Here is an 18,357-nt window from a genome sequence, read left to right as displayed (position 1 = left end):
TCTGTAGAAACGGGATTTCTTCCCAATTGTATTAGTTGCTCGAGTTCTCCTTTTCCTCTTTGTTTTGTAATTGTGCTAGTCGGTGGCTTGCTGGCACGGTGAATGCTCTTTAGCACCGTGAGACCTGTCAGAGGTAAATAAGAATAGCAGCATGGGAAATAGTCTTGGAAATATGATGCTGTCCTCCAATATGGCGAAATCAGGATGTGTCCATCTTATTAAATTTCCTTTTTATTGTTAATAGAAATATATAGAGAGAGAGAAAGGAAAAAAAAATAAGCGGATATACCTACAAAATGGGGGAAACGCCTTGGACTTAAAATTGATACAAGAGGAAGAGAACCGAGAATTTGAGCATTGTCCCAGGAAGGCTGATGTAGTTTCTACCTAGGCTACAATAAAATATTTACAAAGATGACTTAATTCTGCACAGTTGAGCTAAAAAGAAGCCCAAAATGCAGTGCGCTGATTCTCATCTTGCCAAAAGTGTCATGCTATATTGATCTATGTCAAATGGGTGTTTTGGTATAAATCTTATCAGATGTTTCGTAGTTAGACCTAATCATATTTAGTATGCCATGCGTGGGCTATATCATATTCCTGGAATCAGAGCTGACTTGTCAAGCAAGCTGTCTGTCTGAGATTTCAGAATAAAATGTTGCTGCAGGTATCTCGGAGGCACAGAGACGTGGCGCTGGAAGGCCCCGCTCCCCAGCAGTCTGCTGAATTCAGACTAACCGTTGAAATTGGGTATCCTGTTGGCGTAGAGAATAGTCGTTGCCTGTCTTAATGACAAAGAGCAGCTTGCTAGAAGTTGATATCCTAGCTAATTTAATCGTTTTGCAGCTCACATGTCTATGATGCGTTTGTGATAGCTGCAAGGCTGTCTCAATAAAACTATGGGCTGATCTCAGTAATTGGAAGGCTAAAGTTCATCATAACATTTCCCTTTTGCAGTGGGGAACTTCCTAGAGGTAGGCTTTTGCGCGGTTCCTCTTCTGTGTTGCACATTTTCCCCCTCCCCACTTCTTAAGTCTTTGCCTAGTCTTGAGCTGTTGGTATTTTTCTAATTGTAGACTGTTTTGTCCTTACCTTGCTCTCTTGGCTGCTTTTCCTTTATTGCACAGAGTAAATCCTTAACCCCCCCCCCCCGCCCCAAAGCAAGCCCACGGACCAAACTTGTAGGCCTTGTGTTTGCCCGAGTTGGTTTTTTCACAAGGCTCTTTTGTTAGAAACAGTTCTGGGCTAGCTTCAGTCACCGCTAAGCTTCCTGGAAAATGGAAGGCAGGCAGTCCCCGCTTTCTCATGTTACTGAACAAATCCCTCTCCCCTTCCCCGGGGTCTGCTATACCTAGCGAAAAAAACCTGCATTTCAGCTGTCAAAAACTGCAATAGAGCCACACTGCAGAATTACTTGTTCATGCTTAAGAGATGTATATTTGTTCAGGGGTTGTAAACACTGTCATGAAGATTTTGACAGGAGTGAAAAATGAATTAAGTTGCTGGTGCTGAGGGGAATACAACTAGCATTAATTCTGCCTGCAACGCTTTGCTGCAGCCTGTCAGTGCCCACCACTCTGCTGAGAAGTAAATGCAGCTTGATCTATTATTTCTTGTGTTTGTGGTTGCTGGGACAGATTGGGCACAAATTTGTAAATCTGTCCTGATACGCTGGCAAACATGAGGGGAGGATACAGAAAGCAGTGTTTAGTTTAGCTTGGGTATTAGTTGTTATATCATGAATTACATCATAAGCCTTGCTCTGAGAATTCGCAATCTGATGGTATCTTCCCAGCCGGAACAGTTTATGACTAACCAGAAATCATTTCTCTGAAGGCTGCAGGAAATGGTTGTGTTCCTGTGATCAGTGCAATGGTTTAAGGTGTGGAGGACACTAGTGATAAAATGTGATTTTAATTTTTTAATTATACTCTGATTCTAGAGTATGGATACTTTATAAATAAAGATTGAATAGATAGAGACCTTTTGTGGTTTTGCTCCGTAAACTGTAAAAACTCTGTTCCTCCAAAGCAGTTATGATTTCCATATGCCCGAGATGAACGGGAGTAGCAAAAGGGCTTTGCAGAAATGTAAAGATGCTCTGAGCTTGCATGAAACACTAAAAAGAATTACCTTACCTAATCAGGTTCATGTCAAGAGGCTGTACTCGTGGCCATCGCTGGTAGGAGTTGTGGTTTTGAACACTTCTCATGGGTTTAACCATATTTAAAATCAATTGCAGCTGCAGAATAGGCAGGTCAGTGATACGCAGGTTTGGGTTATGTTGTCATGGGCCTGATCTTTTCTCTTCAGGAGAATATGAAACGGGTTTAGGGAAGCAAAGAGCGAGCAGTACGCGGGGAAAGAGGAAGCTGTACAAACCTTTTCTTTCCGCTGAAAGTAACTTACCTACTTGCAGAAGTTCTGGACTCTCTCCTGCAGAATGGCTTAGAAACCAGGATGCTGATTAGGTTATAAACACAAGGGAAAATAAAAGACTTCTTTGCATGGCACTTGTTCAGTGCAGAGCTCCAACACCTCCATGTTCTGAGAGCAGGCTGAATTGAAGCTCATCGGTCAAGAGCAGTTAGACAATCAGGGAAGATGGTTCTCTGAACTTGGCCTTACTTAAAGTGAAAGCTGGGCAGCACTGAGCTTGATGGCTTTATCCGTTTTGCACTATTTCTCAATCTACCTACAGTGGGGAAAAAAAATAAAAATCATTATTTCTTTTAAGGCAGCAGTATTTCAAGTGAATTTGCTACTATGTGATGTGGAAATAGACTACCAACATTAATAGCCTTGGATGCACTGGTAAATGGAAGACTTTCAAGGATTTTTTTTTTTTCTTCGCTTGTTTAGCTATGAGGTTGAAAATAACTGAAGTTCATAATTGATACTTCTGCATCATGCAAAGTCCTTGGCAAGGACAGGAGATCTCTTAGGTGCTTTCTCTGTCAGGAAGTTGTATAAAATATCGTGAAAACACCCAACAGCAGCCTCACCCGCTGTGTTAGACCTATTTTGAATAAGTGTCTTGTGTCTTTGTTAATGGACTTCCGTGTTTGAGGCTGGGTGCAAGTACAGAAGGAGAGGTCCAAAGCTTATCCAAGTATCCAAAGACACCTCAGACTTAAAACTGGCCTTTACTTAATGCAGTGTTGTTTGCAAGAATAAGTCATGCAGGAGCGTATGACTTGTAGCTGTGTAGCTTAAAATGTGTTTAATGTTGCTGTGAATATTGCACAATTATATGTGGATTCTCCTAATGTATTAAAAGCACCATAATTTTCTTCATAAAGGAATGCAGGCATGGCTGTTGCTTCTACTTGAAGTTGTTGACCTCTTGTGACATTATGCGCGGCTTTTGTTGAAACACCTCGTGTGGTCAGGAACAAAACACAAATGAACTTGCAGATTATTTTTATTGTGGTTCCAGTAACAGGCTGGAGCATCTTTCCAGGTGTGTGGAATCGGGAGGCATAATTATGCAATGTTTTTCTGTACAGTAAGTCCTTTTAGTAATTCTCTTCACAAGCAATTGCTGCTGTTCAAAGGCCTGTATGCTGTTTTAAGAAGAGCACAAGTCTAGAATAGGACTTTAATATTAACCCTTCCTTATAATGAAACACCCAAGTATTAACAGTGCAAAGGGTACAAGTTCTGCTATGCGGTGACTTTACCTGTATCATCTAGACCATTGCTACAGGTTCAAGGATACGCACTCTTCCGTCGCTCTGATGTTTTGGAAATTTGATGCTGCAATGACTTACTTGAGCAAAGAGTTTCTGTGGAGAAGGATGTTGCTTGCAACAGGCAAGAAACATGACTTCATTCAAGAGTGCCGCTGCCGTTGTGTTACAGCCAGGCTTTAATGGAATCGGATGTTCACATTAAATTAATATGTTTTACATGGAGCCCATCAACTAACATTTAATTTGCTCCAATAAGAAGTCAGGGCATGTGGGATCAAAATGGTCTGTGCTCGGGATAATCTGGAAGAATCCCTATATTACGGCATCTTAAAAATGCTCACTTAAACAAGAGGTAGCATTTGTGAATAAGCTAATTGCTTAATGCAACCTTATATCTAATTCAGTGCTAAACTAAGACTGGATAGGAAAATGATCTCTTAAGCAAGGATTCTAAAAGCAGAGAGAATGGTGCATTGTTTTGTTTCTCTCTTTTTTTTTTTCTTAACAAAATAATGAAGGCTTCGTAGAGGTTTTTTTTTAAAATGCAATCCATCTTGCATGGTCCAGTTCTTTTGAGCTGCATGAAAACACGCAGGTGGCTATTTGTATTTACAATCCCAAACTGCCTTCTAGTATCAGGAATGGTTTAGTGAGATTGTAGATGCAGGTTCTTCTCTCAGTTAAGAAACACCATTTGATATCTGGCAAATGGTTAAATAGAGACTGACGCTGCAGCAGGATTTTAGTATCATGAAGTTTTCTTTACGTCTGTCCAGAAAGTCTTGACCATGATGCTTTCTTATCCCAAACGACCACAGCACATTTCTCTCAAACAGCATGCCCTGCCCAAATTTCCGTCTTGGCCGATTACAGGATTAGGCTGCGGATCCTTTTGTGTGGGAACCTAAGTTTGTACATCTGATGGGCTGTTAAGTCAGTTCGAATGAAATCAGTGTATAATAACCAGAGTTCTAAACTGTAATGTTAGTTATTATCTAGGTGTTGGAGAGGGGATTAGTGGGCATGTTACTACAGACCCACAGTGAGAGCCAGCATGTAATGACCATGAGTAATGCAAAATATTTAAATCGGTTAGGTTTGTGCATGCTAAGTGTTAAATCTCATGCCAGCGCTGGTGAGCAGTGCGGTACGCCTTGCCGTTCGGAGTTCCTGTAAACAACGTATGGGCGTCAAAAAGATCCGGACGCGCAAAAGAACAAGCAGTGCTGCCGCAAAGGAACGGGAGCACAAAGTTGTGTCTCTAACCTGTGACGGCAGAGCACCAACACTCCCAGGTAGTGCCGGAGGTGTAATTACTTGGTCCTGCCATAGCATGGATGTTTTCTTCCATCTTCTTGCAGGTGTGGTACATCAGAGAACGCATCTTAGATGCTTCATATCCAACAGATGAGCAAGGCTGGGTGCATCTCGTGCCAAAAATGGAGTAGTGGTGTCTTAGCGTGCAAGAAAAAACAATTGTGCTGTTCCCTGAAGTAGCACTGACAGTTCATCCGTTCAGTATGTTTATGTTTTCAGGAATCGTTAGCTGTTAATATTTTTGTGAGCATTTTATAGTCATTGTTCAACCCACCACTGTTGTTTCCTGTTGTGGACTTAAGCACTCAAGAGCTATTAGGTTCTCCTTTCTGTTACTGCTTTTCTCCTCACAACCTGATGGGAAGACACTCCAACAATAACAAAATGGTGTGAAAAGCTTCAGAGTCAGTACCTGAGAGAATGGCAATGGAAAAACTTAGACCACTGTATATGTCTTCTGTTGTTCTGTTTCTGTTTGGTGGTTTTCTTCTCTGCATGACTCAGTATAAAACTATGAGGAAGAAGAGTCTTGTCTTCCTAAAGAGTTTTTCTTATGGAGAAAAGGTATTGTCATTAAATGTTATTTGAGGAATATTTGCTTCCTTGAGGGAGGGATATTTTAAATGAAAGAGAGAGTGCAGCTGATACCATCAGGCATCATTAGCTATCAACTGGTCTACTTGTGCCTTTCTGCCTTGAGCAAAACCACGTTTAAAACAGTAGGTTTATACCTGGCGTATTTTGTAAGCACACTGTCTGGTGTCTAAATAATACCATACTTGCATCTAAAAATCCTGGGTTTTAAAAAGAAAATTACTGAACAGGAAAGGCAAACTTCTCTAAAACTAACTTTCTGTTCTAAAGAGGTTTTGTGAATCTGCTCCAGTGGGCAATTCTCTTCACTGGTCAGTATTCCTAAACTTGGCTTGATACTGGGAGAGAAGAAAGGAAGATGTTTGTGTTAGTTGATGCAGGTATTCCGGGAGTAGGAAAGTGTTTTGAAGCTGCTTGTGTCAACATAGACTGCTCAGTTTAATTTCATTAACATTAAGCCTTGAAAACTTAGAGAAGCTTTTAAGGGACACTATCCAGTTCTTGATGTCTCCATCAGCTTTCTTTGGTGTAGAAGATGTTAGTATGGCGAACTGGTAGCTACTCTTCTAATTTCAAAGGAAACATGCAAGTTTGCGGTGTGACTCAGCTTTACAAGAACACCGCTTTAAGCAATGTTAATCCTAGCTGACTATTCATGTGTTTTGTTTGTCTAATATCCTTGTAATGTAGCTATTCCCGTTAAAGCCAGCATCCTTTGTTCTCCTCTAAGCTATGTAAGACATGACTGCAGAAGCAGTTTGGGGCCTGAAGCTGCAATGACTGAATGCCGCTGGAATGTAACGCGTCACATCTGGTGAAAGGGGAATAGATCCATAGCTTCCAAAATTCAGACTAGCCCTTTATTTGGGGGGTGGGTAGGTGGTGGTTAGAACTAAAACATCCTTGGTGGCTGGGAAAGAAGGAAAAAGGCTTGGTTAGATTTGAAATTCATATTGCTGATTTTTTTTTTTTTTTAAGGAAATACCTGAAAATATAACAAGAAGCCCTGAAGTCTGGTAGATTTAGATGGCAACGCTTGCCTTTCTGGGTCAGAAAAAAGATTTTTTTTGGATACAGCTGGAAATCATAGCAATTGATGTATCTGAGCCAAGAATTAAGTGTATTTGAGAGCAGCAGGAGCAGCTGGCTAGTTAATATCCTGCAGCAAATATGTGAAGACTGGTGGGTTTTTTAGCCTATAGTGTGTACAGCCATTTCGCTTTGGGGTATTACAGTCCTGGTCATTCCTGCCGCTGCTTCTCCTGTGGTTATCCAGCAAAGGAGTTACCTGTCTGCTCCGCTTATGCTGCGGAGGTGATTAATCAGGTGGTGCTTCCCTCTTCCTTGAGATGAAGGGAGCACCAAGCTTTGGTCCCTTTCATCGACATTTTAGACTGCACACGCAAGTGGCGTCACTGGTTCTGTTTGCTAAGAAGCAGAGGGCATCCGCGGCCTGCTGGGATTAAGGCTTGCGGAAGACTAACTCTTAAGCTTTTAGACAGTAACTGAAGAGAAAGATATTGATTACTGGGAGAATAATTTAGAGTATGTTGAATATTAAAGACGTCAGAGCCGTAGTTAGTCTTCAGTGGCATGCTGACTCCTTACCACTGCATTTGTTGGAATGTGTAGCAGCAGAGCTGCCAAGGTCCCTTTTAAAGTCTTGGGTGTTACAGCAAATACAGGATGATCATATGAATGAGCAATCTTTCAATTGTCTCACTTCCTTGGAAGTTTAAATGGAGAATTAATCCTCTGCTCTATTGTCATCCTCTACCTTCACATCCGTCTCCTTCCTCTCTTTGCTACAAACAGTCTAAGGTTTAAGTGTGAGGAGAAAGTAAGATTGGCATTTTTAGCTGTTAAATGAGGTTAATCAGCTTGGTAGTGGGTGGGAGAAAAGGGCTCTGAGGTTAAGAATGTGATATTAATGGTTAGCAGGACCCTTATTATCAGTCCAGTGTAAATTCCCTTCTGTTAGGCATGAACTTTTTGGTTAAAAATTACCTGATTGTTTTATTGTTCCTGTAATTAAGAGAAACACAGAAATTGTGGGGAGGGTGTGTATGTGTGTAAAAGAAGGCATCCTTTTCCTCTTCTCTTGAAGACACCGTCTTGAGTTTGATGGAAGGGAATTAGGGCTGTAAATCGCTGTTCTGCAAAATGCACTTTAAATGGCACAAAGAAATGGAACTACTGGAATTTCTGCAGGATGAGGAAGGTTAGTCTGAGCAGACTTTGAGATGCGTAATTTTGGCAGCTGCCCAGAATGGCTGAACTGCTGGGGAGGAATGCTAATCCTTTTTGCTAGCTTTTGGCATAGTCAGTAAAAATATGCAGATACGTCTTCCAAAAATACATCCCTTTTTTTGCAGAATGCACAGTGCGCTGTGGGGATGCAAATAATACAGCAGGATAACCGGAATGCAGCCAGTATTCCTCACTTCAACAGTTAAAACCTTGAGAAGCAGCATATCAGTTTTTGCAATGTCTGCTTGACTTCCATCCATAAATGACAGCCTGCTGGCAGAAAGACCAGGAGGAATGATTAAAGCCATGCAACACTCCTTCTGTAACAGAAGGAGACCATCTTACAGATTGCGAATATAATTGACTGCTTTAATTAATTTCACCTTCCTGACTTTAAAATCTGAAAAACGAAGTTACTATTTTTGTAGAAATGTACGTGTAATTAGTAGTCAAAAACAAATAGGATATGGAAATACAAGCTAAAACATTTGATGACAAATGCAAATTTCAGCCTAAATATTTTACTCTGCTTGGCAGTAAATCGTTGCTGGTAAAAAGATGCACAACAAGTCTTCCGGCATAAATCAAACTTCAGCTGTACAATGGAGAATTTGCACGCTGTTGCGTTGGGTATTCCTGCACCACAATAGCAGGAAAGAGCGGCTGCAGCCAGCGTGTCATCTTGGCACTGCGCTCGTGGGAGCTGCTGCTGCTGCATTAAGATGTAACCCGTTCAGGTGCCTCTGATCGCGCCTGAAGACAGCAAACTGCAATACCACTGTGCCTGCCTGCGTCCTTCCCCGCTGAAATGGTCCGCCCTGGCTTCCATTTCAGATGGGATTAAATTTGCACTTTGAATGCAGAGGTGCATCGAGTAGCACAGTGATTATGTATGCATCAAATCAGCTGCCTCAGTGGCAATATCCCGCAATCTAGCCACCACCAGATTTCTTTGTGGATTTGAAAATAGGATGAAACGATGCGTTTTGGCAGATTTAACCGTGTATTTTCAAGAATGCTTGGATTTAATAGATTTCTGGGCCCGTGGTTTGCCACTTTCAGTTAAACTATAAAAAGTGTTGAAGTGGCAAGGGAAATTATCATGATGGTACTCAGAGATTACGTTCACAGGGTTGCTTTTAATCATGTGGTATCCAAAGTTTCTTTTCCAGGGGTGTAATTCCTGTTGTTATAATACGCTGGACAAGTCTTGTGTGGCACTGCTACCCATTCGAAAAGAGTGGCACGCATTTTACTTTCTCCCTCCCCCCCCAACCTCAAACCATATCCATGCGTATGAAAGCGTATCGTCACGTTTTCAAGAATCTTAGCTTTCGAGTTAGTATTGTCAAATACTGGTTTTTGCTCTTTAAAGGGTTTCGGTGCTTAAAATCCACTTAATCCAATAATGAACTCAAACATAATGATGCTTGTAGTATGAGGTTTAATTATACAGTTTGTAACTGTAATTCCTTTTCTTCTACGCTTAGAGTACTGTAGCAGCAGTCAGTGTATTCATTCAAGGATGCTCGTCTGAGTACTCTGCTTGCAGTTGTAGTGCTGGGAAATGACTGAGGCATGTACATTATTGAGGATTTTGATGTAGAAGGCACATAAACGTATGAATTGATTGGACCGAACAGATAAATAGTAAGACTGCTGATTCTGATAACTTACCTTCAGCTGATTTTTTTTCTTTTTTGCACTGAAGATTTCCCACCTTATTTGCAACCAAATGTTGCATAGGAGAGCAGGAAGAGTAGTGATCCCACTGAAAGTGGATTTAGCTTTTATTCTCTCTTACAGACTTAATGTTACTGGTTTGAGGGTGTACAAGTGAGGGGGACCATCTGCTTTACATCTCAAATAACTGTCATCATCCTACAGCTGTCAGAAGACTTGTGATTTTGGGGGTAAAAAAAAAAAAAAATTACGTTTCTCCATAGTTAACACTTCGCCTGCAAATCTTGTCTTTCAGATGGGAAGAGGAACTGACAAGAAGAATGAGTCTGGAATCTATGGTAGAAACCTTGCGAGAGGTAAGTTTTTGAACAGTGCGTATTGAAAGGTGTAGGTTTTCTCTGCACCTGTTTTTATGCTAGCCATTATTTGAATTTGTTTCATTAAAAAACTGTCTTGTAGCTAGAGCAGCTGACTGCGTTGCTGTATGCTAGAGCATAGTGTTAATGTTTGGAAGCTGAAGCAGGAAGGTGCTGAAGTTTCTGACAAAGCGAAACGTGGGGGTGGTGACATGCCTTATCAGCCCTGCTCAGGTTAAGTGAGGAAGCATATGTTGGCCTATTACCTCTTAATTCTTTGTGCGCTTTCTCTTGCAGGAGGCGCAGGAAGCGGAAGCTCTCCAAGAGGAGTTAAACGAAAAGATTGAGAGACTGAAAGCAGAACTTGTGGTCTTTAAGGGTCTGATGAGTGATGTAAGTACACTGGAGAGCAGAGTGGCCAACTCCCACTGCCTTTGTGAAATGTGTGTGTCATGCAAACGGCTTCATTCATAAAAAGGTTATGGTCTTAGTGAGTGCTGCTTTGTAGTTAGCATTATGGCTGCCTTTACGATCTAATGCATCAGACAGATCACCCTTCCCCCTGCTTCCTGTCTGGTCTGTGTAGAGATGCATTAACTTGCTGCTTAGCCCATAACCTGGACTCTTCCCTCCCTTCCCCGTTCTCCACAGCTGGCAGTGCCAGCGTTCAGACCTGCAGCTGTGGAAAAAAAAATGTTGGAGAACTCGCAGGTTAGGGTAAAGGGTTCATCACCGTGCAGCACCATGTACTGCTAACAAAGGGGGGCTTTGCTCTGAGTCACGCAAGAAAGTAATGTTCAAAAAGGAACGCGCTGTATGTGTTTCCCAACTCCCTTTATGAAAGCTCTGAAGAGATTAACGCAGTGTCACGGGTTCAGGTGTCTGGCTTTGTTTCCAGTGCTGCTTCAATCTAAATTTAAAAAAAAGAACCAAACAAGCAACTTGTTTTCTCAGGAATTTCCTCATGTCTCGTTTGATACTGACTATCCTGACCGGATAATTTTCTTACATTTAGGCATACTGAGAGCATGTACTCATGCAGATATCTAAAAAGATAAGCCAGGCGAACATTAAGTAAGGTGCCTTTCTCTATAAGACCGAAGTAGTGCTGATGCCAATTGTCTAATGAATATGTCCTATTATGCTTATTTATTCTGCAGTTTTGTGTAGAACTGCTTCCTTCTGTCTTTATATAAGCTTGCAGAACCCACTCCCTGGTGTCAAGTACATTCTCTCAGGGCCACTAGATCTGTTCACGTGAAATTCGGCAATTAGCTGTCTCTTCTTTTGGTGTTTAATCGAGAATAGGCATGCTTGGTTAGAGGCAGTGTGAAAGGGAGAAACCTGTTAGGGCTGTGTCACTGTGAGGACTTACTTCTTCGCTGAGGAAGAAAAGCTGCTCAGTGTGTATAAAAAAGGCATCGGCGAATGCAAACATCCTCCTCGACTTGAGAGGAAGCGTGCTTTGGGCTTTGCAAACTCTGTAAGGTAGAAGAGAGCCGAAGGAAAGCAGTGAGAATGCTTGTTTTGGATCCCACTGTGTAAATATTTAGAGCAGAGAAATGCAAAATGTTGGCATGTGACTCTTGCCTTCCTGCAAGAGAATCACTGGTACCCATGCAGTTGATAAGATTGTGTTCAGAGTGTGTCAGTGTTCAGAGGTTTCTTCTTCTCAGTGTGTTTGGAAAACAAAAACCTCTAACTTGTCCAAAGGTGGTTGACAGGGGCTGGAGAAGAACTCTCTCTAATAATTAAAAAAAAAAAAGGAAAAAAAAACCCCAACCCCCAAAGCTTTCTCCTTGGAAAGGGCATTTGGTATTTAAGAAAAAGCTCTGCAAAGGGTTTTTCGGCTTTTCTGGTCAAAGTGGAAGCGTTGCCTAGCTGTTGAAGTGGTACTTTCCAACAGAGTAAGTCTCGTCTAGGCTGGAAAATATGCTTTTTGTGGAACAATGTTTCTTCATAAGGAGCCAGCTGTACTGTCTGAGTGGGAGTATCTCTTAAGTTATGTTTATAATTACTGCCCAGAGTGAAGCAAGACAAAATATTTTTTCATGTAGAATTTTTGCTAGGCTGGAAGCCAGGTCAGTGCCAATGAGGAGTATTTTCTGTGTTACAAGCTTTCATGGATCTCTTTAGATCCAGTCTCAATTTTATGTTTTCATGGCATGTATGAAGTTGCTGAGTAGCCTGGATTCTGTTTTAAAAGCAACTTCTCCTTGCAGGCACAGTTTTTCTGTCTGAAAGCGGGGAAAGTGTTGCGTATTCACCAGGTTTTAGATTTCATTCTATTCTGCACATGCTCAACAGGGTTTTTCTCCTCCATTTTTAAAGCTTTATTGTCCCATAAAATTTACTGTTGCCACATCTAGCAGTTGTTTTGGGGTGGGTATAGGTTTTTCGATGGCAAATCACTCTGAGTTGAAATTTTATTAGAATCGGATATGAATGTTAATTGTTAGCTGTCTAGTCTATTTAGATTGTGCGTGTACTGCCTTTCCCGGAGAACAAGATGTAATATTGTTTAAGAATGGTATGCCCTGGGGTTAGAGAGATACTGTGGGGTATCTCTTCTTTCCTGAACTGTATAATAATAGAAGATAATCACTACTGTCCTTCCTGCAGCCCATGACAGACCTGGACACAAAGATTCAAGAAAAGGCCATGAAGGTGGACATGGACATCTGTCGGCGAATCGATATCACAGCCAAGCTGTGTGATGTAGCGCAGCAGCGCAACTCTGAAGACGTTTCCAAGATATTCCAGGTGATTAGGCCATGAATTTTCCATAGGGTAGGACAAGAAGCGAGGGGACAAGAGGGAGCAGTGTTGAGGAGTGTGGTCCAGGTCATTTGCCTTCTCTTGAAATTTATGTAGACGTATTTTCTTCTTTCTTGGTCTTGAAGTGTAGCTCTCTTCTGCAGAAGCTGCTGTAGTACTAAGAGCACAAAATTTAGAGAGTTTAAAAAAAGAAGTCTCAGGATGACCTTTAAGACATGCTGTTAGTCTGATGCTAGTCTACAATGAATGCAGGGGAAAAAAGCATTACAGGGTCTAGGTTTGTATAAATGGCTTCCTCACATTTGTTCCCTTCACAAGTGAGAGGTTTTAAGCTTGTAGAACTGTCATCTGAATGTTCTTATTTCTGGCCCAAGCTCCGTGGCCAGAAATAACGCTTCTGTGGTGGTGAGCTATGACTGCTTTGTGAGACTAGAAACTCCAGTTGCTTTCCTTGAGCTATTGTGGCTCCTTGGTGCTAGTAGGAAAGTCATTTAACTTGCTCCAAAAGCAAGCAGTTACAGCTCTGCGTGGAGCAAACCTGTAACTCCCAATGCAGTTGGTCTGTCATAACTGCAATTCCAATTGTGATTGACCCAGCTTCCTTCTACTTTGATCTAAATGTGTCTTGTTCAGTCTTTCAATAAGTCTGATGCTTTTCTCTGTATAGTGATGCCATATAGTGTGCTGAATGCTGTACAAAAACACTGTAAATAATCCTTGTGGTCTCTACTGGTTGTGCTTTCTGGCTATAGTGAAGTTGCCTAAATGTTTGATGGTTTTTTCCTTTTGTATCCCAAAAGATTCAAATCTCCTTATTGAAGACAGTTATTCTTCTAGCATGTTGAGCCATTGCATTGTGCTAGTGGTTCCTTCTTGTCATTGAGTAGAATTGTTACGTCTTTCTGCTCAAAGGTAACTGCAAAGCGCACTTTTGGTCAAGCATGCAGCGGTTAAAATGATCAGCACGGAGAACAATACCAATAAGGGATGGCTTGTATGCCAAGTAGAGGAAAAACTACAGTAGGCTGGGAGTGGACTGTGTGTTTGTGACTCTGTGGCACCATCTGTGAATATCTTTTATGTTCACAGTCCTCAGATGAAGTGATCCTCTGTGCCCTTTGCAGGGGTATCCCTTGAGTTCTCTGCACGTCTATGAACTTCATTTCTTTGAGGTCGTCCAGGCACTTTCATGGTTCAGTTAACCCTTCTTCTGTCAACCTGAAGACTAGCAGCCTGCCTCTGCTGATGGGCTGGGAATGACCCTGAAATAAAGGCTATCTAGAAAGGCTTCCCGTCTGCTCTTTCATGGTGGTTCAATGCTGGGAGCAACAGCCTGTGGTGGTGGCAGGAGAGGGAGAGTTCTGTCATTGCTCTCAAGCCTGCTGCCTGGGCACTCCTGCCAGCTTATGCTTTTACCCTGTATCATTCTAACCTCTGCATGTTCTCTGGTAGATCATAGACTGGTGTCAGTGAACAGATGAACATCTGTAGAGCGCTGGCAGCCTGCAGCTTGCTTTGCTCTTCGCCGTTCTGAACTGCTTCCTTGTGCTCTGTGTTCACCACTCATTAACAGATGCAATTCCTGTCTTGAATACCAGCAATCCCCAAATTGCCTGGGAACTGATGAAGTTATATTTGCTCAAACCTAATGCCTCTCCTTCTTTATTTCCGCCCCTCATGGCGCAGCACCTCAGTTGAACCTTCTAGTTACTGCTCTTCTCTCCAATTAAGGTGGCTTCCAAGAAGAAAGAACGCAAGCTCACGTCTGATGATGACCTCTCTGAACAGGATGGAGACAATGGCAGGTTCTCGGACGATGAGGTCAGCTGTTCTTTGAACATCACGGATGAAATGAAGCGTATGTTTAATCAGCTGTGAGTATTGTGGGCAACGTGGGGAAAACTTACTCTGAAATGCAGGCTTAGTCCCAGAACACCTGAGCTGCCGGCATGGTGCGGTTTTCTGGAAATTCAAATAAAATTAACTGATTTTTTTTGTTCGTCCCATAAGTAGGGGGAACTATAGAGAATATAAAAAATACAAACATCTAGTTTTACTACTATATGCTGTTATAACAGTAGCAAAAGAAGAAACATGCAACAAAAACCAAAAGTACGAAACTTGAGTCTATCCTGTATGTTTGGCTGAATATTGGATTTCTAGAGTTTTGGAAAGAACCTTGCTGCTGCTTGGGCTGGATAGAATTTGGCAATGTCGCTGAAAGCTCAGTTCGAAATCGATACAAACTGCTCTAGTATTTTGCATGATTTTTCACTTGAGCTATAGGCAAATGGTAGTGGTGGGGTGGATCTGGCTGGAAGATCAGTTCTAGCAGTGGACAACAGTTTATAGATTCCAAGAATGTCGGTGTTGTAAGACTTGCTGCAAAGTCTGGCCTCCCAAACTAGAAGAATTGCAATTTATTTTGCCTAACGCTTTACCCCAAATTGAAGTGTTAGGAAGCTTGTAGCAGCCGAGAAGAGACTCTGCACCTTGGTGCTACACAAAGCAGTTCAGGAAGCCGGTTGGCCATGTGCCCTGCTGTTCTCTTCTCCTGTTCTAGAAATGATGGAGGTGGCCACAGCCTGGTGAGACTCTTGAGGGTCTCTGCCGTTTTCTTTTGGCAGAGAAAAGCCTCAGCAAGCGCCGTAGGTCTGACTTTCCTAGCGTTTGAATACGGGTGTCTTCTGCCAGCTTCTGCAGTGACTGCAGAGGGAAGAATTCCCAGTGCTTTCCCACACAATGTAGGACAATATTTAATGCATAGGAGTACACAAGAAATTGTCTAAGAAGCACTAGCTCCTCTTCTGTTGTCAGCTGTTGCCCAAAGTTCTGTTTTCAGGGGGTGTGCCTCTTCCTTTCCACCTGAATTTCACGTATAGGAGAGCATGTTTTTTGCAAAAGTTGTAGGTGACTTCTCTTGTTAGGACTCCTGTTTTAGATGTCTTTAGTCCCTTATTAACATTCAGTGTAACAAATACAGATTTTTGACTTCTCCACTGCTAGAATTCAGTGTGACGGCAGATAGTGTGTGGATTTTTTAGAAAAGCAAGAGGCAAAAATTTAGCTACTAGGTTGGTAATGCATTTAGTTTTCAGTTTTGTTCTTAAACCTGTCCTGTGATACCCAGTTTTTATTGGTGCTGCTAATGAAATTCTTATCTCCTGGTCCTATTACATACGGCACAAAGTGCTGTAGGAATCTTGTTGATGCATTCAAATTGGGTTGATCTAGAACAGCGTTCAGGGCTTATCGCAGATGGTACATTTCTAAGGATGTCTGGGTTTGGGGGCTTTGTGAAGTAGAAAATAATAGCTTACAAATAGCTGAAGAGCTTGTCTCATTAACAGAAACAAAGCAACTTGCATTTTATCGGTAATGAACTTCAAGTGTCTAGCAGTAAAATGTCAAAATGCTTTGAACAGTGTGTATGTCTGAAGTAAGCAACAGTCAGGACTGGGAGCCTTTGTGCTCTCTGGTGAGGATAGCTCTTGCAAAAAGAAACTGGTTTGAAGAAGTTGAACTGCAAAAGGCACAATCACGTATGTCCAAGTTTATTGGGGCTTTTTAAAATAATTTTTTAAAGTCATGCTGAGTATACACAAATAGCCTGTCTCTTTTGCCAAGCTCTTCAGCCTCCTGAAGACAGTATTGGACTCAGCTTCCGGACTGAGATGTTATCTGCTTTAAAGGGAAGTGAGCTAAAGTAACAAAAATGCATCAGTCTGAAATTAGCAGACTGCTTCTGGGAGCAATTTCAGATTTTTGTCAGGCCTCCTTAACAAGGACAAGAAGCAGCTACTAGTGTTTCGCTCTGCTGCTGTTCAAACCAAAAGGGACTCAAGTGCTTTCTGAAACTTTCCTTTATTGCACAACTGACTGTACTAAAGGGGCTTGACCAAACAACAGTGTTAAAGGCCACTCTTGCCACTGTTTGTTCTCAGTCTTAAGTGGTTGTAGTAGTATCTTTGTTGTTCAAGTCAACAATAAGTATTTATGCTCACCTGCACATCGTTTGGGGGTTCAGTTTTTTCATAGTTGTTACTTTTGAAAATAATGTTTTTAAGTGCTGCAGGAAAAATGTTGGCTGAACTTCAGCGTGAAAATCAGCAGGGAGTCTTCTAGTGGCTGTTTCTTGTAAAATTCCTCAAACTGTGTTTGGGCTTATTTTCCCATGTATAAAAAGAATAGTTTAAAACATTTTTGTGGTTTTGCAAACAGGAAACTAATGTGCAGCACCATCTGGAGGACAGAGCTAGGACTGTGTACTTGAACCAGGAATGCTAACACAGATCTTTTGTTCTGCTTTGGGGTGGTAAAGAGCCCAGGAGCGAGGGACTTGGACAGTGGTAAAGCCTGTTTGTAAAAACTGTGAGGATTTTCAGCTGCTGCATTGTTGTCTTCATTCGGTTCTCCTAGCCCCTTTTTTCTAGAAGATTAGTTGAAGAACTGAGGGAGTGGAGCTGGAGTAGTTTTCACTAATGCTTTTTCTGTTATCTTAACAGTCGTGAGACATTTGATTTTGATGACGATTGTGATAGTTTAACATGGGAGGAGAATGAGGAAACGTTGCTTCTTTGGGAAGACTTCACAAACTGCAATCCTTCAATTGACCTCCAAGGAGAGGTGAGTTTATTTTATTACTTTCTCAACTATTCTCTGCAGAAACTGTATCCCTCAGCTGCTCTTTCAGCCGTTTAAGCCTTTGGATATTTGACTGGTGATCTAGTTTGCCACACAAACTTGCTTTGATTTTAAAATCCCCAGTGCTTTCTCTCTATGGTTGGTTTTCAGTCTGTGCAATCAGTTTATTTGCCAAACTTCATTTCTTCTGCTCCTTCAAACTGAGTATTAAAAAGTATCAAGCGAGTGTCAAAAGATCCAATGCGTCTAGCTGTTGTAGGAGCATCGCACAGTCTGCCACCCTAAGCAGTTGTTTATCTAAAGCCCTATATCTTCCACACAGCATCTCACTTTCTCTGTAGATTGTCATTCACACTTTAATTGTCAAAATAGTACACGTAGTGTGGGGGATGATACTGCACAGTTACTCTAGTGGGGAGAAAAATAAACTCAGTATGGTCCGTGGAAGATGTTAAAGTACGTCCAGCCCATCACAAACAAAGAAGCTGTGGTTGCAGGACTGTGTAAGGCCCCAGGGATCTTCTGAACCCGTCAATCTTGTGCTTCCATCTTCGCAGTCAATAGGAATCTCCTGGCGTTGGTGGATAATAAACAGCTTGCTTTTAATCCTTAAGATCCGACACCAAGTAAGCTAATGGCTGCATCCTGCCTCATTCAGTGACTCTTGAGCCTTTTTAAACAGGCCTAAAGAGAGATTGAAATGGCAAGGTCTGGCTTTGTGTGGGTAGTCTTAAATGTGACGCTATTATTTCACTACTGAGCAGCACGACAGCAGTAGGTAAGAAATAATCCTGCCGCCTTCCATCATCGCTGTAGTGTAAAGATGCTGAGGCAGCAGTCTCCTGAATATTGTCTTGTGTTGACTGCCAGGGGTGTGTTAATTTACATCTTCCCATTTGTGTATCATCTGGCATACTCTGAAACTGCGGAGATTACTCAGAAGTGCTAGGGCTGCAGAAAGCAGCGTACTTAGCTACATGTCGTCTTTTGAGCAGGGAGAGTGGCAGAGTGATAATGTGTAGCCATGTGCTGGAATTAGT

The 18,357-nt window shown here is 41.8% G+C and overlaps 1 protein-coding gene across 1 annotated transcript in view; it reads left to right on the top strand.

Annotated features, from left to right (window-relative positions):
- The window catches only part of IFFO2 (intermediate filament family orphan 2), a 37,966-nt gene that overhangs the window by 15,984 nt on the left and 3,625 nt on the right, over nt 1-18,357 (top strand). The window contains 5 exon segments of the mRNA XM_076356138.1: nt 9,835-9,895; nt 10,193-10,288; nt 12,518-12,658; nt 14,405-14,547; nt 17,179-17,299. Of these exon segments, the coding sequence (XP_076212253.1) occupies nt 9,835-9,895; nt 10,193-10,288; nt 12,518-12,658; nt 14,405-14,547; nt 17,179-17,299 (562 nt within the window).

The sequence above is a fragment of the Aptenodytes patagonicus genome, chromosome 19 (genome assembly GCF_965638725.1).
Source record: "Aptenodytes patagonicus chromosome 19, bAptPat1.pri.cur, whole genome shotgun sequence".
Classification (NCBI taxonomy): domain Eukaryota; kingdom Metazoa; phylum Chordata; class Aves; order Sphenisciformes; family Spheniscidae; genus Aptenodytes; species Aptenodytes patagonicus.
Note: the sequence above shows the minus strand (reverse complement) of the source record. Positions and strands in the feature narration are given on the sequence as shown.